This window comes from Symphodus melops, assembly GCF_947650265.1.
Source record: "Symphodus melops genome assembly, chromosome: 4".
Taxonomy (NCBI): Eukaryota; Metazoa; Chordata; class Actinopteri; order Labriformes; family Labridae; genus Symphodus; species Symphodus melops.
In genome coordinates this window covers 2,250,565-2,278,229 of record NC_136694.1, presented here as the reverse complement: position 1 = coordinate 2,278,229, position 27,665 = coordinate 2,250,565, and the positions used below count along the sequence as shown (strand labels likewise).

The window sequence follows — 27,665 nt, the reverse complement described above, 5'->3', positions numbered from 1 at the left end:
CGAGGGAGATCTGGGGTCGACACCAATATTAGGGAGAAAATCGGATACAGATATATCGACAGAAAGACAAGATGGCCACCCAAGCATGAACGTGCGTCACCGCTCGACACTCTGAAGATACTTGTACAGCGCCCTCTGCTGGTGACAGTGAACAGCTTGTGAAATACAATGAAACTCAAATTAAATAAAATATGACTGGTGAATAAATCTGGAACTATCAGATATCTAATCTAAAAAATATATATCGGCTATTATTATCAGCAGGTCGGTTATCTTATTTTTGTAATAGATGGTGAAGCCGGCAGAGGATCAATGAACCTCGAGTGGAAATTCATTTTTGCGTTGTGCCGTTTGTGAGAATCAGATACGATCTGTTGGGCTTCAGACATTTCACTCAGCATCTTTTAAGATCGAGGTTTTGTTAAAGAGAAGGACGGAGACGCCGTCTTAATGGACACGTGGAGTCAACAAATACAAGATTGAACATTTGAAGAGTTTAAATGGATGTTAAGAATGTAGCCACAGAAACCGAGTGTAAAGGACATTTTTTTAATCAATTTTCATAAACAAACATATTTAATTTAGCAGCATAACCGGATGGTCTTGAGGTATATCTAAATCCATTCTCTGAATTTCATCCCATCCTCCCCTCAGACATTCATCCAGACGACACGTTCACACATCCACACCGCACTGACTCGTCACACACACACACACACACACACACTCGTACTGGAGCGTTCGCTCGGTAGACAAAACACTCACACACACACACACACACATTTGAGTCCTGTTGCCTCAGTCTTGGACTGAGCAGAGCTGGCTCCCTCGTAGTGGCTTGTAAGGCAGGCACACTTAATGGTGCAGTTTTGGCTGTGAGGAAAAAAAAGAACATTTGAGTCAGTGCTTCCATTTTATAAATGAACTGAAGCAGCGTACAGCGGCTGAAAAAAGACACTGAGGAGATGAAATCAAACACACGATGTTTGACACTGAACTCTCTTTCCATCCTGGAGTAGCTCCGCCTTCAGCGGGGTAAACGCACGACGGGATTATCCGACAGATTTTGGACCCGTCTGCACCCGAGGTCAGCAACGACCCGGTGCGAGTTTAACCTCCTCGATCGAGGCCGCCCTGACGTTCAACATATTCAGTATTCATGAATCCTGATGTGTGGCGAGAACACAGAGGACGCACTCTGCGAGTCGTCACGTCACGAGAAACGGAACAGCCAATGAGGAAACAGGAACTAACGTAACCATGGCGACGACATGGCAAACTTGAAGCATAACCTCAGATGATGTCATAAAATAAAGAACCAATCAGTGTTTATACGGGCGTGTCCTGACGAGGAAACGAGTTGGACTCGAACGTTGCAGAAGGCGTTCGGTAGCCATCTTGCTAAAGCTCGCCAATGCCAGTGTACATCGTTAATGTTGCACGCAAGATCACATGAATGACGCACGCTCGCCAGCAGCTTGTCAGAGCGTTTACTGCACGTCTCTGACGCTGCTGTGCGATGATTTAAAAGGGCGTGGTCGACCATCTTCAGGGAACCGAACAACGGTCTTCACGATCTTCCATCATTGTTCAAAAAAATGACAACAAAGACGGAAAATATTTGTTTTCCTCGTCCTCTGGTGTCGAAGCTCCTCAAAACGCTGAATCTACGAGGGCGCTTTGATCGGGTTAGCGGCGCAGACGCTCGCTGCACGCCGTAACGTGAACTCTTCATTGTTTCTCTAACTCACCTTCTGTGTGCCCAGTTTCTTCTCCACGCCCCCGGCCAGACCGCCGCTCTTACTGTCCTTCCACGGGTAGAAGTTGGAGCGCGGGGTGGAGGAGGGGGCGGAGCTCGAGGAGGACGAGGAGGAGGAGGAGGAGGGCAGGCGGTGCGCTGAGGGTTTGGAGGAGGGTGAGTGCTCCTCCATGCCGCCCCCCTTGCGTTTTTTCACCAGCCCCTGGTGCTCGAAGCTCCGCCCACCGCTCTGCCCATGCAGTCCTGAGTCCCCCACGCCGCTCCGGCTGTGGGAGTTGTTGGTGGCAGAGGCGGAGTCCGGGGACGACGAATGTCCCAGAGGAGTGTGTGTTGTTCGTCTGTAAGTCCAGACCGCCTTGGCGGCTGGCGAGTGTGATTCTGAGGGGGAGGGCTGGGGGCGGGGTTTGCTGCTGGGAGAAAGAGTTCCATTGGTCTGTCCGTGTGGGAGAGGCGAGGAAATGGAGGGTTTGGAAGATGAAGAGGATGACGAGGCGGTGGAAGGAGGGCGGCCCCGGTCCTGGAGGAGGATGCAGTTCCTGTCGGGGCCTGAGTGCTCCCCTTCCTGGGACGGGGCTTTGCGTTTGCGGAGCGCCGCAGCAGCGGCCGCCTCCTCTCGAAGCTTCAGCGTCTGCTTGCTGGGACGTCCGACGGGGTTTTTGAGTCTCCCAGAACCCCCCTGACGCCCCATCACAGGCTTAGTGGGAGACACCATGTGGCCACTTGTGATACTGCAGCCTCCGGCCCCCGAGTTCTCTGACGGGACGGCTGTCGGGGTTCTCCCTGGACCACGATTGGAGGAGGAGGAGGAGGATGCAGTTTTGAGAGAGGAGCTGATGTGACTTCCTGTTCGGATCTTTGAATGTAATGAGGAAGCTGCGGAGGACGGGGACGAGGAGGCGTTGGTCTTGGCTGAGGGAGGCGGCGATTGAAGGTCTGTGGCTTGAGGTATTTTCCTGCAAAAGGAAAAAAAATAAAGTTTTTAAACAGACGGATCACTGTTGACTTTAAACGTTGATGCACAAGACGATCATGATGTCACTACATGACACCGTCTCTGATTGGACAGTTTGTACCTTCACAGGACAGATTGACACGTGATTGGACGTGAACAGACAAAAACATCCTGGCAAGAAGAAAAGAGGGAAGCTACGCTCGTCTGGTGTCAGAATCTCAGAACGACTTCCTGCTTTGTTCACGCACCGCCTCACTCCGACTCCACACAGAAACATCCGAGGCAAAGTCGGGGGTTAAAAAGGTCGATGATGTCGACCTCGTGTTTGTTATCTTCTGAGTTTCTCCGTAAAACAAATCAGAATCTGAAATGTGTCCCTTTGCGTTCACACATGCGTTCGCTCTTTTCACGAGTTTTCTTCAGTGCAGAGCATTTGCACTAAAAACGTTCTAAAAGTCCGACAGTTGTCATAAGAACCTGGGGCGCCGTTACGTTGCACGCCTCATGTCGGGAGGCTGTCGGGAGGCTGTTCGAATCCGACCTCGGCCCTTTTGCTGCACGTCTTACCGCCATTCTCTCCTCCCACCGTGCACCCGTCTCTCTTCAACTGACCAATCAGATCTCTCCCTTGATTCAAACTCAAGTTCAAGTGAAGGTCAGATCGAGATCCTTCCGGGTGAAGGATCATCTGATGACTGACGGGTCGCACTGCAGCGACCCGGTTCCTAAGCTCGAATAGATGCAGCTGATTTCTCTCTTTTTTTTTTTTCTGTCTCCCCTCACTGCCAACTTCTTCAACTCCTCGCCGCTGCTATTCTGGGCTGCAGGACTCACCATCTGCTTCATCTGTCAGTGACTCAGCAGAGAGACGCACTCCTTCATCTGCTGCTGTTCCCGACACTCAGCGTCTGATTGAACCCAGCCTTGAAAAAAAAAAAAAACCCTGAACTTTGAGAAGGAGGTGCGAGTAGGAAGGGACGGGAAGGTTACACTCTCCTGCGACATCCTGCACATTTACGCAAGGACGAAAAAAATCCACCCTGCGACCTTTCACCTTCCATCTGTGCCGTCTTCAGAGGCGAGACTGGACCCGCTGTGTGTGTGTGTGTGTGTGTGTCTCTCCTTCGACGTGCACATCGGCACTCTGAAGGCAGCATGACCCAAACGTGAGTGACGTGAGTTTCTTACTTCCAAAGATGGGCGCTGATGTGCTGCTCCAACATGCTGCTGAGCGCCGACCTCAGGTGATGGAGTCTCCTGTCGAAGGTGAAGATGCCGTGACCCAACGCATGGCTGCCAAACGAACACATCTGGAGGAAGAAACGGAGGACACACGATTGTTAAGAACCGGTACCAGAGGTGGAATAAATGAAACTCAAATGTTTGACAGGTTTGCAAACAGGTTTGGTTTTTGTCGTCCTAAACTTTCTCCGTCATGATCAGACGCCGACCACACACGGCTGCACACAGATTCAAAGAACGCCCGCATTATGCAAGATCAAAATATCTGCAGAACAAAAATGAGAAAACAAAAAAAAAAAGAGAGCGGAGTCAGAGATCTGTCAGCAGCAGTGAGGTGTGGAGGGCTGGCACGCTCTCTCTCTCTCTCTCCCTCTCTCGTTCGCCCTGCAGGAGGACGCACGCTCCACTGAGCAGCTCGGCTTGCACAAACAGGATTTGTCACAATCACTCCTCGCCGAGCGAGTTACCTGTGAGCTCATCACAGGAGACGATGTCCTCCGCGGAGGAAACGCTGAACGAAGCGGGTCGGCTTGGTGTTTCATTAACGGGTAACGCGGCGCTGTGTGGCCTCTTACACGCGAGGTCGTTAGTCCACAGGCAGCATGGCGGTTCGATCGGTTATTTTTAAACCTCCTGGTCGTGAGCGTCACGCACCGCCATCGAGCCTCCGGCGATGATCTCAAACAGGAAGCTGACGAGGGTCGCGTCGTGTTTTAAAGATCCCGGAGCTCGTGGTTAACCTCAGACTGTCCAGCTCAAAGTGGATCCAAAGTGTTCTTAAAGAGCGGTCCGTCTCGTGCTTGTGTGTGATCTCGCTCTTCCTGGTTTTTTATGGTTGATGCAGCTGAAAGACTAAAAAAAGTATCCCCCCCCTCCTCGCCGCTGTTAAACTCAAAACGCTCACCGCCAGTGGTCTGGGATGTGACGCAGAGGACGAGAACTCGACGTGCTCCTCGGCTCCTTCTGCGTCGCTCTCGTCGCTTGAGATTCGTCCTTGGACGAGAGGTGACGGGGGTCGGAGGCCCCCCTCGTCCTGCTGCGGCTTCTCCTCCTCCGGCGTGCTCTCTCCCGCCGCAGACCGACTGAAACACAAAAAAAATCTGATATTTAGCATAGGCTGAGCAATCCAAGGTCCATCACATCCAGGACCAGGATCAAGTCAAGAACCTGCTCCACATCCACAAGCATCCTGAATGCATCATCAAAACACTCGGAAATGTTACAGTAAGAAAAACATGCACAATCAACGTGCAATCACCAGCCAATCAGACGAAGCCCCAGCTAGCCGTTAGCTTATATTAATGTGTGAGGATTTGCTAGGGAAGGAGAACGAGCGTGCTTCAGTGACCGGAGCTTAACGGATGATGTGGCGTTCAGAAAAGCGGCGTGTGAAACGTGGAGGCTTTTAAAGATGGTGCTGTGCAGACAAAAAGGATGGCGTGGGATGAGTTATTGAGAGAAGCACACACACCGGTCTGAAACCGCCTGCAGCTATATTTGGTTATTATGTAAGAGCACGCTTTGTGTTTCTGCGGTTTAATAAGCAGCAGAGTCTGTGCAGACAGACGCCACACGTGTGAGAGGTCAACAGCCCTTCTGGAGGTCAGCGCTGCAGCCCTTTGTGACTGACTCACCTGAAAGCGGGGAGGCTGGCCAGAGGCCTCCTGCAGTGAGGGGCCCCGGCCTGCTCTCTGGGGGCCTCGGGGCTGGGGGACCGTCCGGTGGACGAGCCTCCCTCCAGGGACTGGCCTCCTTTCTCGCGGACCTTGGTCTTGAGTTCGGCCACGAGCTGGTCGAAGTTTTTGCTGCGGCCCATCACCTTCCTGCGCTGGTGGATGGAGTGGATCTGCAGCCGGGATAAAAAAAACAAAACATGTCAAACACAACCAGGAACCTGAGATCGTTTTTGGATTTTAAGGATGAGACCGACGTGAACACGACGGCGTTTGTCAGAGGACAGATGGAACGACGGCCATCTTTTGTTTAACGCCAAACAACTTCAGGCTGCTGATTTCTCTCTCGTGCACTGCGTCCTTCACCGCTGTAATGTAGGCGGGGCTTCCTTCAGATTTTCCTCATGGTTGGTGCGAAAGGCTGTAGGTCCTTTAAGAGGGTTGAGGGTTCAAATCCGAGCCGTGGCTCCTTTCACCCGCATGTTAATAAAAAGGCAACGCCAGGTGGTCGACGACCCGACTCATCGGGAACGAGCTTCTCTCTCTGATCACGCCAACAAATCTTTAACCTGAGCTCGTAAAATCATGACGGATGAGCCGAGATGACTCGACGGCGTTCGTCCTTCCTTGAGTTCACCTCCAGGTCAGGTGTGAGATGATGAAGCGATAAAGTGTTTTTTTAACTTGTCACTTCCTGTTTGAATGTCATCCTGTCTCTGCTCGGCTGGATGTGGCCTCTCGCACTCACTTCCTCCTTCACACAGCAGACGCCCATATAAGGACTATTGCCGAGCCGGCAGCCACTCACAGCTCTCAGTATCAGTACACCTCCCCTGATCTCACTCTCCTGACACTTCTCCTTCAGGCGTCTGCTGAAGATAAAGACGATATGTTCCTAACCGAGACCAGAGAGACCAGAGAGACCAAGACCAGAGAGACCAGAGACCAGGCTGACGCATTCAGGGATCCAGACCATAATAATAATAATTTATACTTTATTAATCCCACTCTGTCTAATGGACATGAACACACACACACAGGCCGAGATACACACTCATTCACAAACGTGCACTAATGGAGTGAGGTTGCTGCCCACAGCCAGTTTTTTGGGGGTTTTATGCCTTGCTCAAGGGCACCTCGGCAGTTCTCAGGAGGTGGACCGGCACCTCTCCAGCTACCAAACCAATTTTCCGGAGTTGGTCCGTGCCGGGACTTGAACCCGGCGACCCTCCGGTTCCCAACCCAAGTCCCTACAGACTGAGCTACCAAGAAATATCACCGACAAATCCTCGTCTCGTTTGATCGAAGGTGGACGTAACGAGGAGAGGAAAAAGGACTTTCAGAGTCCCGCCCAGTCTGAGACCGAGACCTTCACAAAGTGGTCTGGAGACCGGTCTCAAGAACAAACTTCATGCCGGCCTGCTTGTTAAACTAACAAATGAAGGACAGGGTATGAACTTTGACCTTTGACCTTCTCATGGACGTTGGTCCATCTGTCCTTCATACACAGAGACTGAGAGACTCACTTCCTGGTTTCAAAGCTGTAAAAAACATTTCCCTCTGACAAATCCTCCAAACAAACAGAAACAGAGAAGACAGATCTCTGCTGTGATCACGTCTCCGTCTCTGTTCACGCTCGCTCTCGCACGGCGGCCATTTCTCTCCAACACAAAAACAAGCATCATAAAACTGACTCAAACAGCAGATCTCAGCAGCGTGAGGCCGGAGGAGAAGGGTTTGTGTGTTTTATGTTTTTTTTAACTTACATTGCATGTCAGGAGGCGAGTGCAGACCTTCTTCCTGTCCGGGTCGAGGACGCCGCAGTGTTTGTCCAAGTCACACTCCCGCTCTGAGGAGACACGGAGAGAATCTCATCAAAGACTCGAAACATTTCAGTATGGCTGCCTCCACATCGTTCTTTACCTTTAATATGAAGATTTATATTTCACACAGTTTTATATGAGCGCAGATCGTAACGCCGCGTCCTCACAGCACGCCAGCGTTGGACGTTGCATCGTTCACGATCACACATTTGCTGTTCCCACCGCCTCCGTTAAATATTAACCTCTCTGCTCTGACAAATTCTGTTTCCTCTTCCCAAGAGTTTGCCATCCAGGGCTTTTATTTTGAAGGCGGAGAAAAGGAAGTGTGGTGCTTTGTATTGACGAGGTGAAACAAGCTAACGAGAAGAGCGGACGGCAGTGCCTCGAAGAGCGCGCTCTTTCCTCGTTCTTCAACCGTCCTCGCGAGCGACACACAGAGGACAGAAGACGGGAGGCGGCCGCTCGCTCGCGTCACATGACGTTCAGACAGGCAGCGCCGCCGCCGAGACGTCACACATCCATCAGGTTACACACACATCATCTTTCAGGTTTGTTCTCTGCTTAACGAGCACCTTTCGATTTCCTCAACCCCCCCTCCCCCAAATCCAGCTCAGCGTCCTTGAACGCATCGCCATGCGGGAGCGAGAAAGTAACGAGCTGTGAGGACGTTCATGGTGTGCAGGAAGTCGTGAAATGAATCGTGTCGTGTGTCGTGCGATGATGAAACACGTCAGTGGTGACGAGCGTGTGACAGATCGAGTCGTTCGGCTGGAAGCTTTAAAAACAACGAGCCGAGGAAGCAGCGGCGCCACATTTCATGTTTAATTAACTCCGGAGGAGAACGACAGCTCTGCAGCAGAGATGTCGGATCTCCTAAGATGCCCGCCGCTCCGATTCCTCCGTCTACCTCCTCCGCTTCTCTCTCAGGTGGGAGGGACTGAGACACGAGGAGAGGAGGCGAGGAAAGGAACCCGAAAGATGAAACGTGGAGCTGCTTCAGTTTGTTCAGATGATTTTAAGTTCTGACATAAAAAAATAAAATAATAAAAAAACCATCTGTGAGCATTCAGCTTGAAAAAACATCCACACAGCCGGCGTGTTACATCAACTTTTAAACAGCTGATTTCTACTCGGAGGATTGTCGAGACAGGCGGAAGAAAAAAAAAAAAAAAAAGGAAAAAAAAAGCTTGTTGCTATGATACCCTGAGGAGTTGGTAAATCAGGCCCCCGAGTGTTTTTAACCACTGAGAAATGTTTCTCTGTTAAATGAGGCGAAATGACGAGCAGCTTCCTGATTCGTCAAAAAAAAAAATAATCTGAAGGTCAAACTGGTCCAGATTTAACGTTACGATGGCACGTGTCCGTACGAACCCTCCGGTTTCTCCGGACGTTTTTTCATGCTCTGAACCAGAACTTGGCGAGCACCCGGCGTCTGTTGAAGTATTCGAGAAAAGCCGGGAGTAACGCTAAAGGACACGCCCACCCTGCGATTGGCAGACCTTCATTAACGAGGCTCCTGATTGGTTAAAACGTGAAGATGACATCGAACTAAACAGAAGCTATCGGGCGCCAACCTTCCCTCCCTGCAACACGTCTTCTCAGTGACAGGAACAGGAAGTAAGAACTCATACACGTAGGAGACTAAACCGTCTGCTTCACGTGGTCAAAGTGTCATCAGAGCGTGGAGCGTTCAAGTCAGCGTGTACTTACTGGACGCCACTTTGTTGTAAGGTCTGGGGACTCGGTGGCTCTGCCCGGCAGACGACAGCGGCGAGTCCTTCCTCTGGCCCTGAACGGGCGGTCTGTCACCGGGCGCCGGTCTACCCGGCGGGGTTCCTCCGTGTGGCCAGGGTGGATCTCTGAGCGAAGGCGGCGGCGAGCTGATGGGAGGCTCCAGAGGCGGTGGCTGCTTGAACACGGACGACTCCGAGTGGCTGCTGTGAGAGGATTTCTCCAGCGGGGAATGTCTGAGTGACGAGAAGAAACGTGCAGAAAAAAAAAATCAACTTCAAGCAACAGAAAATCGCTTCAATCTGATTGGCGAGATTGCCTTTGACTTGTGTTTTTTTCCCTTTTCAGCAGAGAAAAATCATAAAACCTTTTTCATCCTGTCGGTTCAGGTTCAACAGTAAAACGACACTCGGAGCTTTAATGGTTAAAAAACTCGACCCGTGTTTTAAACAAACCGACATCGGTCAAATCTGCCGCCTGAATGTTAACGAGCCGTTTCCTGACTGCAGCAGTGACGTCCGGCTCATCATCACCTCGTTAAGCTGCACGTGTTGTTTTCAGTGCGGATTGATCCGACGTGTTCTCTCCGAGATGACTGTCGGAGGAGTTTGAGGTCTAAATGTTAAAAAAAGGAAAATGTGGAACGACTCGTTTGTTTTCTCAAATGTTATAAAATCACTTCCTTCGTACAAACAAACAAAGACGCTTCATAAACGGCGGCGAGCTGAAGGATGTCCTGACTCCGGAGCGTTTTCAGACCTTTTCTTTTAAATTCTAGATTTCCTTTCTCTCCGACAGGTTTGTGCTCGTCATCGTTCATCCTCCGAGAATCAAAGATCACCGTCTTCTCCTGAGCGTTTCAGACGCCACCATTTAAAAACCTCTCACGCCGGTGACACCGGATGTTTGGAGTAAATATGTGACGACCGCTCATATTTATTTATAGTTTCGAAGCTTCAACCTGCCACTGAGCGTGCAGGCTTTATTGTCCCTTCTCTCTTACCGTACTCCGTCCTTGGAGCTCTTGGAGTGTCTGTACTGGGGCGGCGTGGAAGGCGAAGGTGGAGCAGGCCGCAGCTGCCCGACCCCCTGAGCGCGACTCTCCCAGGATGAGGCGGAAGTGGCGACGTTGGTCCCGTGGGAAGGAGAGTGGCCGTGGTGCGGTCTCTGCTGGGGCGGCGGTGCGGGGGTGGGCGAGCGCAGTCGGGCGTACAGCTTGGACAGCGGGCCGTGTCGCCGCTCGCAGTGCTTCTCAAACGCCTGCGGCTTCACCACTTGGCCACAGTGGCTGCAGACCACCAGGTAGAAGTCGTCGTGGCCGGGGTAGAGCCCGAAGATGGACATGTCTGAGGAGAGAGGAGAGCGTGTGAGGAAAGGAAACGAGGAGACATCACTAAAAGTTTCTGTTTATTTCTAGGTTGAACATGACGCTTGATAAATTCTGGTTTAAACGCCGCCACACTGTCCGAGAGCGTTTCCGTCCCTGCACAGTAAAGCTGAATATTTTACCGTCTATAAATGCAGAAATACGACGAGCGACGGGCGCTGGGTCCACTCTGCGTTCAGACCTGGATGGAGACTTATTTTACCTCCAACAAAGTTCAGTCACATGATCATTTCTGCTCTTCAGCGTCCTCCTCCAGACCAGGAAGACCGAGAGCCATCGGATCAAGGCGGCGTTCTCCGACGGAATAAAACACGATGATGGACGGGTATCACGATGAGATAGCTCACGTCTTTTCTTACACAAAGACAAAGACAGACGCATCACGTTTTTGACGCTGGATCTTCTGTTCACGTCGTCGTCCCTCATTTATGAGTCAGCTGACTTCTTCTTTTCTTTCTTTTTTGAGTTGCCTGCAGGTGGGTTGAACACGCCACACCCCTGAGCCGCCCTGTTGGACAGCTGCAGCTTTAACACCACCCAGCTTTTCAGAAACGGCGCTTTCATCACTCCCGCACAAAACTCCACACGTTTTACAAGGTGAAACCGCTAGAATACTTCTCACAGCACGTCCGAGCGAGCTGATGTGACAACTCAGCAGGATAATGAACGAGGAGACCGATCAAGGAAAGGCTTTAAGGGAATGTTTCGATACAAACGCCATAAAGGAAAATATCGGGCTGTGCAAACATTTAAAAATGATTGTACGGCGAGACCCCCAACGTGCACAGACGTGAAGGTGTGCACGAGCGTTTCTCTCATTGTTTTAAAAAGGAGTCCCGATCACAAGCGTGCACACTTACCCTCCTTACTGAGCGACATGGCCTCCGCAACCTTTTTGCCATTCTTGCTGCAGTCGTCCCCATCGGACCCTGAAACATCACACACACACACACACACACACGTTCAAGCCTCCTGGATCTGGTGTTTCTCTTCAACGCTTTTTTTTTTTTATAGGGTCAAGTTTATCAGCAGGACCCCCCCAACCTGACTCCTGAAAAGCTGCACATCACAGGCCCTTAAGCTGTGTTATGTAAAGGACTGATCTGCTGCTGTCACTTTTCACATAGTTTGCTGAGAACTCAGAAGATGTTGCACGGTGGAGGAGGGACTTTATTTTGGTAGTTGCGGACAAAGTAAGCACTTGGAGGGATGCCAGACAATAAGAGAGAGAGAGAGAGGGAGGGAGCGCACAGAGACTTAAAGCTGGGGAGGGGAGGAGGAGGGGGTAGGCGCACTTTTTAAGGGCTCAGTGTCTTCACAGGGAAATGCAGAAAGGCGTTGATTTAAAAAAAGAAAGAAAGAAAAAAAAAGAGGAGCGTCCAGATGAAGCGAAAAGAACAGAGAGTAACGTTAGTGAGTGTGAGAGGCAGGCAGGGCCAGCAGCAGCATCAGACTCCTCCTCCATCACCGGTGTCTCCTCTCGATCCCTCTGCTGCCAGCTTTAGCATGCTAAAAGCTCCCTACCTGGACTGGCTACCGAGCTAGCAGCTAACCTAGCTCTCCACAGCAAGAAGTTGCTCACCCAGGCATCCATACTAGCCTCCTTCCGCTCTGATGGCAGCGCTGCCCGGCTGCTTTTACGCACACGAAACGCGTCCCTGTGTGGACGCTTCGCAGCCTCTCTCATGACCACACTCTCATATCAATATATCCTTATGAATATGTCAGGTGTTTTTAATAAAAGACAGCGTAAGCAGTGGGACCTGGAAGAGAGCAACATGTTACCCACCCAGCGCTAGGACCCGGCAGGGTCTTTGTTTGGGTAACATGGTTAGCTCTGTCCTCCGTTTCCACGAAAATAAACCCCGGTGTTTCCGTTAAAAGGCTTCGTAGCTGCCGGTGTTTGCGTCAGTGTGCTCTCTTACCATCCGCCGCTGCCACGCCGGCCCACTCGGCCCAGGCAGTCCAGCTTTGACCCACGAAATCATCGAGGCTAGGCACCCGCCGATCAAGAGCAGCCATTACTTTTACTGCGCGTTCACGCACCGCCATCATCACTGCGCGGCAAGCAGCTTACGTCATATTTCGCGCTCTCGACAGGATAGGAACTTCCTGCGTGCGCGTGCTTGGGACACCCACACAGTAAAGGCAAACTGACAAAAAAATAATTTCCGATTAATTATTTTTGATATATTTTAATTTCTTGCCCCCACCCCCTTTATTTATTTAGACATGTTATTTAACATTAAATATGCTGTTAAATATAATATTAATAAATCATCTTCCTCTTGCACTACTCACCACTTCACTATTATCCTATTTAATCTTGTACATATTAGTCTTTAATTATTTGTTTATATTTATGTATATATTTTTAAGATTATATTTCCAGATTTATATTTTGAGTTATTGTTTAGTTTATATTTTTAGTTAATTATTTAATGTTTACATAGTACAGAGAGAGCACAGTCGGATTCTGATATTTGTACCTCAATTTAATGTATAAACAGTGGTGCATGAAGGTATACCACTTGTTTTTCAGTCTCTTCTAAATCCCCTGTGATTCATAATATTCAGTCGTCTGCTCAGCTTGTTTTCCACGAGGATGTTGAAGGTCAATGTGTAAAACAGAGACCGGTTATCCTCTGCTGAACCGGCCCCTTAAAAAACATCGTTTGTGAAATTTAGTTTATTGTTTCCCTGTCGGCTACTTCAGATAATATGATCCTTTATTGATCCTCAGTGGAGAAGGTGCTGCAGCAGTAAAAGACATGAAGAAGAGTGTGCATATGGGTGCAAATAAAATAAAGATAAAGGTACAATGTATTTACAGCTATTATAAGCAAGCATTAAGTAGATGCACTAAAACTATACAGGACATATTCAATATCAAGTTGGGGAGTGACCAGTTATGAGTCATGTCAGTGTTCATGGTTATCCTCCTCTCAGCCGCCGTCTCCAAGCTGTCCAGTTCCAGGCCAACAGCAGACTTATAACATACTGAAGTGTTGTATTAAAGGAGACATAAGATGAGCTCGATGGGCTCATCGCATTTTAAAGAGACGTAGTACAGTGTGTGCCAGTGATGACAAGAACTAATGACTTCCTGTGTTCCTGCAGCCAGCCTCCAGCTGACACTCGAACTGCAGGATTTTGGCTCCAGTTTGTCTACCCCAGTCAAACAAAGTCTGGACACGCCCCTGATTATGTAAATTGGTTGATGGACTTGAGCTTCTTTTCTCTCAAAGTGCTTTTACACCTCCGGTCTCACACACACTATGTGATGAGACCATGAGAAGTAACTCATCCAGTCATACACATTCATACGCCGCCGACGACGAGGCAGCAATTAGAGGTTAAAGTGTCTTGGCTAAGGGCACATCGGATTATGTTGCTGCAGAATCTGGGGTTCAAACCCTCAACCTTCCGGGTGAGAGACAACGGCTGCACCAACCGAGCCACAGCCGTCCAATCAAACAATCGTGGTGGATAAAAGATAAACAATATCTTTCCATGCGTTTTGAAAAATAACCACAAAGTGGTTAGTGTGCAGAGGCTAAAGTCCCGGGTTTGAACCTGTGGCTCCTTTCTCGATCCACTGTCCCACCTCTCGAGTTGAGGCAGAAAAACCTACTGCTGCAGTCTTAAACTACACATGGCGGATGCTGCATCTTCTTCATAGCCTACACCACTACAACGTCCCACTGTGGGAGTTACTTTGTTCGCTTCTGTTGTCCGCACACTCGCAGCAGATGTGAGTCACTGCACTGGTATTTACTTGTATGTGACTCACGTCAGCAGCCATCAGTTGAAGGGTAGGACAGGACATGTGGGCCTGAATATCTGTTTTCATACATTTATTCTCTCTCCAGGAAATATAAAACCCACCGCTCTCGTCGTGGACAGTGACGCTCAGGGCGTGATCAGAAGTCACAGGTCTGCACACGTGAACACACCTTCCCCTTCTCTAATCCTTCTAAGTAGTTAATCTGCACACGGTTTGTCAGAGCTGTGCTCAAACACAAACATGGAGGCGTGATCAAAGTGTGCATCACATGATCGATGTGTACTGTTAACAGAGTGCTTCAGATGACAATAACAGGAGCAGAATTCCCCCGACCGTATAAACCGGTAGTCATGGTTATAACTTCCTCTCGTGCTTGATTCAAGTTATTCATTCGAGGAGATGTTTCATTTAGACCACAGAGGACGGTTTGAAAAGGTGGGAAAGGAGGAGGAGGATACGTCCCCTTTAAAAGTAAGAAATCTCTGCAGGACAAGATGAGAATCAGCTCTGTTGACAGATGCAGCTCATTGCAGCGTCACAAACTTACCGTCTGCCTCAAACCAACTCAATCATGTGTTCTGCAGTGAGCAGTCTCCACCTGAAGGATCCATAACATTTCATCAGGATTGCAATCTGGGAGGGAGAGATTATAGGGAAGATTCTGGATTTGCACCTTGCACATGTATTGGGATATTTAACATTTTATCAATATGCTAAATACGTGCTCTTTTTTTTTTACATTTATTTTATGGCTTCTATAAGAGTGACAGGACAGCAGGTAAAGACACAGGCACCCCAGCCTGCTCCATTCTAGGGAAAAATAAATAAATAAAATGGATTTGTCAGCGCCTGTCCTTATTGGTATTTTGGCTTCAGTTTTTGCACAACAGAAGGAGACAGAGACACATTGTCCATGTCAATATGCAGCTCCTGGTTCAGACATAAATTCCCCTTTAAGGTGAGAAAAAACAGCGAGTGCAGCGCCTGTACTCAAAGCGTGTGCAGTATGTGAGACGACAAAGAAAAGAGACAAATTCCAGCAGTTGCAGCTCTCATATTTTACACAGTTCAATACAGGTGAACCGTTCTGCACAAACGGAGGGATAAAAAATACATCAATCCAATATCAGTTATTAATTATATGAACATCCAACATGTCACTGTGCTCTAATTAACAGATGCTTCTTTCAGATTTGATTAAACATCTGACTAAATATGTGTCTAATTATATCTGATGTGGAAAATATATATTACTTTAGCAATAGAGCTCCAAATAACACCTGATGAATTCCCCACAGAGGTATGGTGATAAAGTAAAACAGCTGTACAGAGAGCAGAGAAAATCATATTAAAAAAAGAAACTACAAAGAGATTATTAGTTCTCTTAAGTGCAATCCAAATAGAAATCAACAGCTCTATACGAAAACCTTCACATGCATGGCGTTGTCTTTCAAGTTACATGTAGAGCGGGACTTAAAAGTCACATATTCTCCTCCTCTTCTTCAGTTTAAATAAGTGTCAGAGCTCCTCTTCAACATGTGTGTGAAGTGTGTTGTTGTAAATCCACTCTGATCCTGTATTTGATCATGTCTATAAACCCCTCTATTTCAGCCCTGCTCAGAACAGGCTGTTTCTGTGTCTGTAGCTTTAAATATGTAAATGAGCTGTGTCTGACCACGCCCCCTCTCTGGAAGGACTCGGGTGTACTCGCTGCTTTCTCGCTCCATGTCCTATTGTTTACGGTGAGAAGGCAGACTCAGAGGGCAGAACAAACACCGAGCTGTGGGAGTGTCACCCACCTGGGGGAGGGGCTACTGCCCTTTGTGATGTCACAAAGGGAAAATCTCCAAACGGCCTTTTTCAGCACACATTTTCTGAAAAGTGGAGCAGGCAGAAGACGGAGAGGATGGTCCTTTCTCACCATTGAGGGGATTCGTAGACAGACTAGAGACGTGTTAGAGAAACATGATGAAGAGGAGTCTGAATAATATCTGACCTTTAAGGCGGGACTGATGAAGTAATACAGCAAGATAACATCAAGGCCGGCAAACTAAATGTGCCCCTTTTCTTTTTTTTAACGGTCTATAATCATAAGAATTAGTGTAAGGCATCTTAATGGAGCAACAAACTAAAAAACAAAATCTAACAACGTTACAAAAAAGAAAAATCAAGGAGAAGCTGCACACGGTCTGTTTTCTTCGGGTTAATAAAAACAAACAGCCAACATTGGTTTTAAAACAAAATGCAATTGTTGGTAAAAAATACATGTGATCTGTGTAAAAAAAAAAAAAAAGAAGTCCCTGCAGGTAAATAAGAGAAGGTTTAAACTAGGATGAGAGCGTTACTGAGCAAAGTAAATGTAACATATTGATGTACAATAGCTACGGTAGTAAACGTACAAAGAGCCTGTGTTAGTCTGGATTCAGGCTGAACATGAAAAAAACACGCCGTCAACAACCTCACAATAATGTTCTCAGTCAAAGCTGCTTTTGTTGTGTGATTTCTCTTTACAGTGTGTGTGTGTGTGTGTGTGTGTTTCTCTGAAGTCAAAGCACACAGCTGCACAGTATTAGTGTGTGTGTGGGTCAGTAGTGTAGAAGATTAGCGGGTTAAAGCGTGGCTGTGATTCAAACTAAAAAAAAACTGCTTTGGAAGTTTAAAAAAAGGCCACAGCGTAAATTAAATGGGAAAAAAAGAACGGAAAAAAAGTCTCAGATACGGAGGAGACAGTCGTCATGTTGACATCAAAGACAAATCATCATCTCATGTGCAGTGGGCGGGTCACTCACTGTGGTCGTAACCAGGGGATAAAAATCAAACTAGAGATGAACTGAAGTTATTGTTGTTTTAGAACAACAGCCAATCAGTGCTGGTCTAGACCGGTCTGGATTTCAAATAAGAAGACCGAGACGAGAGTTCTGTCTAGTCCGAGGAGAGACTTTCAAAAAACGGATTTAAAGAGCTACAACACGAGTTAGCATCAATGAAGTCGTCACATTACGGGGGGGGGTCGCTGTAGTACGAGAGTAGACGATGAAGTCATAATGTTTCGAGAATAGCTTAACTTAGTTAGATGCTTCACCTTCCTAATTTTAGCGCTGACGGCTCCTCTGAGATTAAAAAAAAAAATCTAAACTTGTGGAACCACACGACGCTGAACTTACGCCTTGTTTACTAAAAGAACTCTTAAAGCCGTCACAGTCCTCACAGCCGTTTTCTCTCCGGGGCAGAAACAGCGCCGCCTGTGCACCCTTTGAAACAAAGCGCTGCACGTCAGTCCTGTCTCTATGACAACCGTCTGTTGATAACGACCGCCGTATGACCAACGCTGCTCCGTTACTTTTTTTTTTTTTTTTTTTTTAACTCCGGCAGACACGGAGCGAAGAGGACGCGAGTACAACACACGATCCGTAGGAGACAAAAACACGGGGAATATCCTACATTTTCGGAAAAAGAGCGCCGGTGACGTCATTTGACCGCCAACATTCAGTAACAATCCATCATTCCTTCAACGGACCCTCTGATGGCGTTCAGCCCTCTCGTCGCCGAACATCCCAAGTAACATGACGACTTCATTGAGTAGCATCTCGACTGTTCTTCTCGCCTTTAATGTGGTCTAAACACGGCGTGGGTTGGAACACGTATGTGCTGGAGCGTGAACACGTTTACAGGTACAGGACTTGTGAGTGTTTTAGCGTCTCGTGGTTGAATAAGAGCGTGGGACTGCAGACGTGCATTTACTCCCACTAACTCTACGTTTTTATTTTTCTAATATAAGGCAACACTTGCTGTTCTTGGATTGGTGGATGAGGGGGCTGTTTGATTTGAGCCTCTGTTAATCCCCTCTCTCTTTGGGAGGGGGGGTGGGGGGGGGACCAGCAGAGGTCACGACGGGGCTCCCTGAGGGGCAGACGTGGAGGGAGGACGGTCTGCTGCTGCGGCGGTAAACGCAGCGTTTAGTTTTTGTATTTGAGCTCAGTGTTTGAGGCAAAGGAACGCGGATTTGATGATGATTCAAAATATATTTATGTTGCAGAGTTGGGGGGGGGGGTGGTATGCAGGACTTTCCTTTTCTGCAGGTTTTCATCAGAGACCAATGTTGGGCACAAAGCGTTGCTGTGGTTACGGGGCGATGCCTCTGCGGTCGGGCTTAAGGCCCGGGAGCTTCTCCTTCCTCCATGGTGGCAGGTGGGTTTGGATCCTTGTGGAAAGGTGTCTCCTTGTAAATGAACCAGCAGTTACCGGCCCACAGGATCAAGTTCAAGAAGCCGAAAATCTGCAGAGAACAGGAGAACACGAGGCGTTTATTGACGACTGATATCAGCTCGTGAAGTTTAAATCAGAGATTTGGTTTGTGTTAAGGTCTTAAAGTGTCGCTGATCTTTAAACGATTTCGAGACTTAAGGACACAATGACCACATATTTTCCTGAGCGCTCAGGTCTTGTAGGTTCTTCGGGATTTTGGGCGAAGACGTTCTTCCCCTTCTCGCCCCTGTAGACTAAACTGCAGCGAGGTGATCTGGCGTCCTCACTCATGCACGGCCTGCTCCGACCTCCACCTCAGCGTCAAGGACGCAGGGACAGGAAACAGAAATCCTTCCTGCGCATCATCTCTTTGGCTCTTTTGTAACGATTGATCGATATTTGAATGTAAGTGATCTTTACGTCTCAAATGGGTTTTTTTTAATGAAGTAATGTAAACACTGTTGAACACCTGCACAAACGCACGATGAAAGGGGCGCGTCTTTCTTATTTTGAACACCAGATGGGAGATTTCCTACACGTCTGAACTCACCACAGAGGCGTTCAGGCGCCCCATGGAAGGATACGTTCCGACCAGACACGTGCTATTCTGGCACTGCCCCACCAGGTGGTCCGGGTTGGTGGCCCATTTGACGTCCGTCAGGCCTTTGCCCCAAGCCGAGGACGACACAAACCACAGGAAGGCGAAGACGGCGGTCACCACCAAATCCTGCACGGGGACGACACAGCAAGCGGCGAAGATGTTAGCACGCCAAGAAATGACACGAGGAGTGTTCACAGCCCAGTCTGTAGGTTAGGAGGAAGCACAGGTGTGTACTCACTACGATGGGCCCGCGGGTGGTCTGCCGGTACACGTGCTGGTAGCCCAGGTAGAGGACGAGGGTGGCGGTGCAATAAAGGAACGCAAACACGCCGACGCTCACAAAGAACTCTGCCGAGGAGGAGAAGTCACCCTGCAGGTAAACGTTCGGGGAGTCAGAGCCGTTGCAGTAATGGATGTTGTATGGTTTCGATGACAACCTAGGAGGAAACGAGAGAGAGAGAGAGAGAGAGGACGATCAAATATCGATCTGATGACTCATCGCTCTGTCCGTGTTTTTAGAGAGAACAAATCCTCACCTGGGTTACTCTTCAATCCAAAGACAGCAAGCAGAGAAAATATGAAAAGGGTTAAAAATAAATTGAGAGATTTGGCAAAGACGGAGTGAAGAGGACGATGCAGCATCTGCACGGTCGACATCGAAGAACCTTCAAGCATCAGTACGTTTGTGATTTTATGACTTCACCATTTCTCGACCTTACTTGTCCTGTTTATTAATAAACATCGCTGCAGACATGACACCGGATGTTACCTTTTCCTGGTGCTGCGTCATTTTTTAAAATGTTTATTTCAAAGATATCTCACGTGTACAACGTCCGGCGTTCAGAGCGTGCACGCCCATAAACAGAGGCTGCAGTCGTCTACACACCCGAAGCATATTGCTGCACGTCAAAGCCTACAGTGTCACTACAGCTGTTCCTCTCAGTAAAACCTTAAAATACAGCCTTGGCTGTTTCTGCCTGGATGTACGATGAGAGAAAAACAGAGAAGGCGAGGAGGAAAAAGGTCAGAATAAAAGGTCAAATCTGCAGAGACAAAGAGGAGTGAGTATATTTTTCACCAGACGGTGGCAGCATTTCACAGCTGAAAGAGGAAAAAAGGATCCAACAAGTGTTTAGAGTCATTTTAGAGTCTGTATCTGAAAGCACACACTAAGACAATGAACTTATCAGAAAGTATTGATCGCAGTGCGAGAAAGAGAGACGGAGGGCAGCACAGGGAGTTCCTGTTGTTGTACCTAAACGGGTAGTAAAAGCCAGCGGAGACGTCCTTCTTCTCGCCTGGGCAGTTCACCTCGAAGTGTGTGGACCCCGAGTAACCTCCAGTCGTGGCAAAAGCAAAGATGGCGAAGACCTGCAGAGGGAGAGAAAAACCTCAGATACAACTTGATGCATTGCAAGATGATCAGATACTACGATGACGGCTGCGTTTCTACTCTCAAGTGAAAAATCCAAGCAGATGCACGACGCCTCTACCCTGCCCATGAGCAACACATCTTTATTTACTTCTGTTGACCTTCCATCCCCCGTTCACTCTCACTCTCTTCCAAACAGGAAACTCTCCCTCCCTCCTCCCACCTCAGTGCTGTACTCAAAATGGCAAACCAAATGCTCAGCTTCAACCTGCTCAGCTGGGACAGAGAGAAAAAAAGATATCTTCACATTTGTTCTTCAACTAAGAACAAATTCTCTTAATTTCCCCGACGTCAAACTTTTCCACGTCCTTTTTTTTTTCCTCTCTCTCTTTTTTTTTTTCTTTAATCAAGGTTCACACTTGCACAAATTTCCTGCAAGTTTTCAGCTTGCATGTGTGAACACAAACTTCCCTCCATACAGCGTGCATCGATCCAGACACGAGCTCATCATGCCTATTTCTGTTTTTTGAACCAGCCTGTAAACAAGTCAATAATAGGCGGGGCTAGTAGAGAACCTGTGTCGTTGTCAAGGCAACGCGCTGCCCAGTGCTGAATGACATCCGTCGAGTTTCATTGGACGTTGAAGCTTTGACGTCTTTGAGCTCTATGACCTGATTCATTTCCTCACAGTCTCAAAAAGATAAATCTAATATAACAGATAAAAGACTTTTTTATGCGCTACATGCACGAAAGAACCCAACGACTCGAGGCTCTTCACTTGGTGCTTTAGACGTTTACACGGCAGCTGATGGCGAGGAAGAGTCGGACTTGAAACGTTTAGTGATGACTCGGCACAAATAAGTTTTTGCACCTTTACATTCAAGGCTGCACTGATAGCAGGTTACTGTTAGGCACCGCCCCTTTGTTTGATTTGAGGTCATTTTATAGTATGTCATAGCAGCACGTTAGCCATCTGTGCTAGTTACTTATTAACTAGTACTTCTTGTTAGTTACGTTTTAAATAAATAATATACATAAATACTGCTATGATCTTTAAATATGTTCAAAGTCATCACGACAGGAGACTCTGGAGAAAGTAACGCACACTGAACTACATTCACCTGAAAGATAAATTTCACTGTGTCATCAATTTTTGTTTTTGCTCATTTCATCAGAACTCATGTCAGCAGAAGTTTCCTCTAAAGGCAGGAAAAACAAGCCGATATCTGCTGACGGCGAGCAGACAGCAGCAGGAAAATGGAAAGTAAAGAGGAACTCAGACCGTTTCCTCAAACACACGACAGAAACTGAGTGTGCAGAAAAAAAAAACCCTGATAAAAGATGCAGCGCGATCCAAAACACACAGAGAGACGCCGCGCACTGTGGGAAGCGTTTAGCGAGTGGACAGTAAGCGGCGGCGCGGTTGAGCTCCAGGCTGCTGCGGTTTCTTCCTATTTTTAACGATGACATGACACGTTTAAATAGAAACACAGAGCCGGGACCGAGCGGAGTGGGATTTCATTCAGGGGCGTTCTGTCACCCAGCCAGCAGCGGCACATGTTTTTTTTTTTTTTTTTTGAATGGGTGTGTATGTGATTTTCGAGGCTCTTGCAGCCAGCCTCTAGTGGACACTCGATGAACTGCAGGATTTTACATTTTTCTACATTGGCTTCATTTTTTTCTTCTTCCTCTCTCTCTCAAAACATCGATATCGGTTATCTGCCTCCAAAGTTCACATCAGGAAGTTTCTGCAACATGTGAAACGAGAAGTAGTAAAGAATAAAAAGCAGGAACACTCCGAGAGGAAAAGGTCCGGGGAAAGTTGGGACGGGCCGCGGCTTTCACAACTGATAATATGAATGTGACAAACAGTTTTGACTGAATGGCACTTTATTTATTTATGCTTACAGTGAATTCATGTTCTCCTCTAAAGTAACCTGTGATGTTGCATTAACAGTCCTGTAAAGTACATACACACCCGCCCCCCCCAGGACATCCTTCCTCCAATGCAAAGCTCCTGATGGAGGTCATGTGATTCTTGCTTCCGTACTTTCTCCAGAATAATAATGTCCTTTGTTCACTCACACCCACATCTACTGAAGCGAGCACATTCCCCAATCATCAGGATCCTTTTCTGAACAGATGTCTACAACGTGCAGCAGGGGCTTGGGGGGGGGGGGGGGGGGGGGGGGCTGCAGTGTAGAGATAGCTGGTTTGACAGCACACACACACACACACACACACACACACACACACACACACACACAGCAGTATTTAGCAAGCTTCACACCCTGTGCGGATTTCCAGGAATGGGTTTCATCTTTCAGGTGCATCTCGGTACCCACAACATTTCTCAGCTTTCATCGTTGCCTCGCTCGTCCCACCCAGACCCATCTGACGGCGGCACCCCAAATGAACCCTTCTGATAGGGCAGGGCGGGGGTGGGGGGGGGGGTGGGGGGTGGGGGGGGGGGGGTTCCTCCATCTGGTGTGTCCCGTTTGCATCGACTCTCCCTGACACGGACTGAACCGCTCCCCGTCACCTCTCCTGATCAGGGAGTGGCCGGCAGATAAGAGACAGCAGCAGCCAGTCACAAGGTTATGACAGAGGAGGCCATAAAGCGTTTTATACAGCAATCTGTGTTTGCATAAAACACATCGTCACCCCCCCCCCCCCCCTGCCTTCACCTGACACTGTGACAGGTGACTGTTAGTGGCTAATCTTCATATTTACTGGCTGAGGCATAGAGACCAGTTTGACATCCTGCCCTGCCATACTGAACATCTTCCACATAGCGTTACATTAGAAGAGCTGTTCTCCCAGCGCTGGGATACCAAGAACAGCCTCGCCCTGAAAGAGTCACACTCACCAGTTTCCTACTCAACACTACAAAGAATGTAACTCCCTAAAACACTCATAAAAGACCAACAAGAGTTCATCAAAGTTCAGAGAAAAGCCTGAAGAACAAAGATCCTCATCTTGGCCTTCGGTAACCGAGAGCGTCCAGTCAAAGGATTCAAACAGCTTTCTCCTCCTTAAGACGTTTTAACATCTGCACTCCTGAAGATATCGAGATCATTTCAGGAGGACTGCTCCAGATATTCTCACAGCAGGAGACTGTCCCTGTCAGGCGGGGGAGTCAGCCATTTGCGTTCAGACAAACAGCTCCCTCCAGAAAGATCAGGAGCTTAACAGGAAGTGTAAAAAAAAAACGCTCATGGAGAGGCTGTCAGTGCCCAGGAGACGTTTGAGTGTGACATAAAAATATCAAATAAAGATTTTTAGCAGACGCTCCAAGTTTTTAAACTTCTGCATTGGCTTCATTTTTTTTTTTTTTTTTTTTAACTCTGGAGTTTGCTGCTTTATTTTTAAACAAAAGCTGCAAAAGAGAGTGAGAGCAATGTCTCAAATGCACGAATACACACTTACGTGCAAGAAAGCCCGAGACACTAAAAGTGTTGGGAAAAAGAGAGCGGCGTGGACGGACACAGAAGAATCTTCTCAGACATGTCTTATGAAGCTCTTACTTAAAGTCTCATTTGGTTGAAAAGGAGGAGAGAGAGTAACATTTAAACACTGATCATAATTTTTTGGGAGATTTTTAGCTCCTCTATTTGAGCGACAGGACTGTTGACAGAGTCTGAAATTGAGGGAGAGAGAAGACATGCGGGAAAGGAGACACAGGCTGGATTTGAACCCGACCGCCTGCACTGGCTTTGAGAATTGTACAAGACGTCGACGAGCCAACCACTAATCCACCAGCAACTTGTTTACTGTATAGTTTCATGCTGGTCAATTCAGGCTTTGGCAACATGTTTCTTGCAAATGCTCGAATGTGATAATGATGCTGCAGTCCAAAACACTTCTCCTGTTTATGCAGGACCGTCTGATAAACCTCCTCAGGAAGTCCAACATCTGGAATCTAATGTTTTGACCTTCCAATAAGTGACTCTTCAGTGTTTGCATCATCATTATCATGGTTAACATTTCACTACAGGGAAATGAGTAGCCAGCCTGTGTATGTGCATCGTAAACTGACCAGCTTTAAATGCCTGATTAAAGTCTCTGAATGTGGTGAAAAGCCTGCAACCATTTTAATGTTTAAACAGCGAGTCAGTGAAGCGCAATATCTCACTACAACTGAAACCTGCGCGATGTGTGGTTCATTACATTTAAAGGAAGACCACATGTAAACAGTTTAAAAGTTATTTTAGGGGTTTTAAAAGACAGGACTTACCCATTCTAGGACTCGAATAAACCCCAGCGGTTCCTTCAGGGGTCCCAGGTCCAGAGAAAACCCAGACGACAGTTTCTGCGGACAACAACACGATGTTTAAAAAAAAGTACAATAAACAACATAAACACGTATATAGTCACATATATTAAAGTTTAAATGAATTAGCTTTACTTTTAGCACCCAAACAAACTTCTTCACCTGTTTGTCACCTTGTTGCTAACTGGCCCTGCCCTTGTTAGCACACTCCATGTTAGCCACATGCTAACGCTAAGTCACGCCAACATGCTGTTTATTTACGTTAACTCACCAACCTGAACAGTTTCCATGGAGACGTGCAGGAGAGAGGAGACAGGGGCTGCTGTGTATCACTCCCCAAAAAGAGTTTGTCAGTGTTTGCTGGTAAAGTTTTCCCTTTAAGTTAACGCTCCGTTTGAATTCAACAAATCACGACTACTGACGGTCAGCAGGAGGCAGCACGAGCGCCTGATAATGAGGAGCCTTCACGTGATGTCGAAATAATCGGGAAAAAGGCTACTCCGACAGCAACAGAGAAAGTGAAGAAAGCGCTTTTTTGGTCTTCTATCATGGGCGATAAACAGCGAGAACAGTCTTGTTGTGTTCTTATTTAAAAGCAAGGTTGCTAATTGCACCAGATACAATTTTTGTTTTACTTTCAACCACAACATTACCTCAAAATGACAGTAGGAAACCTCCCTCAGGGGGGGGCATCTAATAGTGCTACCTCTTAATGCCCTGTTAAGTATTGCAAACAACATGGTTCTGAAAACCAAAAATTGTAAATAAAGGAAAACGAAGAGGGGTTATCTGGGATTGAAAAAGGAAAGATGTACATTATAATTAAGACTCTGAGTGTGAGATCGACTTAAACTCAGTTCACTTTTCTCTTGTGTTTTTTTTGCAATTCAGAGAAGGAAACTAAGTTTTTTGTTTATTTTTTCATTGACATTTTATCACCAATGTTGGTCAAATATATGAATGACAACGTTATGAGCAGATTAATTATCACTAATTTGATACATAATAACATACCTTACATTAGTTTGTATTTTGATTCAAATTGGTCTTCATGTCATTTATATAATCAAACTCCTTATTTGATTCAGGGGAAAACTTCACATCAAATTAACAAATTAAAATGGATTTCCTTGACACTCTGCTTTAAGCTACTGCACCTTAAATTAATACATTAAAAGTTTAAGCTCCATACATTTATAAAAACGTATTATAACTGTTGTGTGACCGTTTCTCATACCTAAAAAAACAATAACAACTGAAAAAGTGGCTGAAAATATTTGTTACCGACAAGATGAGTGAAAAAAAGAAAACGTTGGCTTTTCCCAAAAATTAATTTTACCAATTTAAACTAACTCGATGTTGTTATTTTTCTATCAAATGTTAAATGTCATAACAGAGTTTAGCATTACTGGCAATCACCTTTAGGTCTCCTATTTCTACTTCTGATCAATAACATATAACACATATTCCTCTTTTTGTTTCATCCACCTTGTTTCCACTTTGTTTCTTAAAAGTTGAAGGTGCACTGTGTGGTTTTTGTAGAGAAATGTGCAGATACTGTGGTATAAGTTCATAACTCTATACCAGACTGTAAATATTAAATCTATACACAAACTGTCCTCAGAGGAACATTTGGTCCCTGTTACTCTGTTTGAAGATAAAATGCTAGGCGAGAAGTTATTGTAGTGAAAATACTTAAAAATTTCCGGTCGATTTTTTTTTCTTTTGCTCCAAACAAATGTTCCAGAGACAATTTTTTTTTAACTTTAAATAAAGTTTGCGTATTTAGTTCAGAAAATAAAGCATACAATTATTTCACTTCTACAATTTCATAACTTCACTCCCAAATCTACATCGTGCATCTCCAAACATCGAACTATTTTCTAAGTGGAAAATCCGAGCATCCGAGCAACACCTGAATGCAAACACAGACAGCTGTCAACCCAACACCACTTCCGGTGTACGTACCCCTTCTTAAAATAAAGTTTTTAAGTTGGCCTATTTATTTATTTATTTAATTTTTTAATTTTTACAAATACCTATGGTAGGTTTTTTTTCCTTTGTGAATTTGGAAGACATGTTATTATTCCTTCCTTCCTTTATTTCCAATACAAGTCATGCATTAACGTAATAATTAGACAAATAGCTGACTTATTATTGAAAGGTATACTTTTTTTATGAGCGGCCAAACAGGGGAGGTCTGCAGGGTGTCATGAAGTATTTGTAGGTACACACATGTTCAAACAAAGCCAAATTAAACTACAAGAAAAATACCTTTAATGCACTTTAAAAGTCCCACAAGTTTTATATCTTCTTATAAAACTGGATGAAAAGTCGTGTCTTTTTACAGAAAATGAAATCAGCACAGTAGCCTCGCTTTTGAGCAACAGCGCCCTCTACTGCTTCAACTCCTACCCTGCACTGTGCGACTACAGCTACAGTACCAGTTTAATAATAATAATAATTTAATAATTTACACTTTATTAATCCCACGAGGGGAAATTCAGTTTTTTACACTCTGTCTAACACACACATAGGCCGAGATACACACTCATGCACAAACAGGGTTCTAGTGACATGCATTAATGGAGAGGTCTCAGAGTGAGGGGGCTGCCCACAGCGAGCGCTCCAGAGCAGTTTTTGGGGTTCGGTGCCTTGCTCAGGGGCACCTCGGCAGTGCTCAGGAAATGGACTGGCACCTCTCCAGTTACCAGACCAATTTCCGGACTTGGTCCGTGCCGGGACTTGAACCGGCGACCCTCCGGTTCCCAACCCAAGTCCCTACAGACTGAGCTACTGCCGCCCAATCTGTTATCTGTT

The 27,665-nt window shown here is 46.8% G+C and overlaps 2 protein-coding genes across 2 annotated transcripts; both read right to left on the bottom strand.

The window, feature by feature from the left end:
- Positions 1–510: 510 nt before the first annotated feature.
- On the bottom strand, positions 511–12,718 carry atxn7l2a (ataxin 7-like 2a). Its single transcript, XM_079341884.1, has 10 exons — positions 12,493–12,718; positions 11,428–11,496; positions 10,184–10,526; positions 9,160–9,416; positions 7,393–7,475; positions 5,588–5,799; positions 4,858–5,035; positions 3,900–4,021; positions 1,752–2,712; positions 511–873 (listed from the first exon to the last, which is right to left on the bottom strand). Exons 1-10 carry the CDS (start codon positions 12,620–12,622, stop codon positions 856–858), a joined length of 2,373 nt encoding a protein of 790 aa, XP_079198010.1. The 5' UTR covers positions 12,623–12,718; the 3' UTR covers positions 511–855.
- Positions 12,719–15,388: 2,670 nt separating this feature from the next.
- On the bottom strand, positions 15,389–25,323 carry sypl2a (synaptophysin-like 2a). Its single transcript, XM_079341931.1, has 6 exons — positions 25,121–25,323; positions 24,810–24,884; positions 20,456–20,571; positions 19,439–19,637; positions 19,150–19,326; positions 15,389–18,630 (listed from the first exon to the last, which is right to left on the bottom strand). The coding sequence occupies exons 1-6, from the start codon at positions 25,133–25,135 to the stop codon at positions 18,505–18,507; spliced, it is 708 nt and encodes a 235-aa protein (XP_079198057.1). The 5' UTR covers positions 25,136–25,323; the 3' UTR covers positions 15,389–18,504.
- Between the last annotated feature and the right edge of the window lie 2,342 nt (positions 25,324–27,665).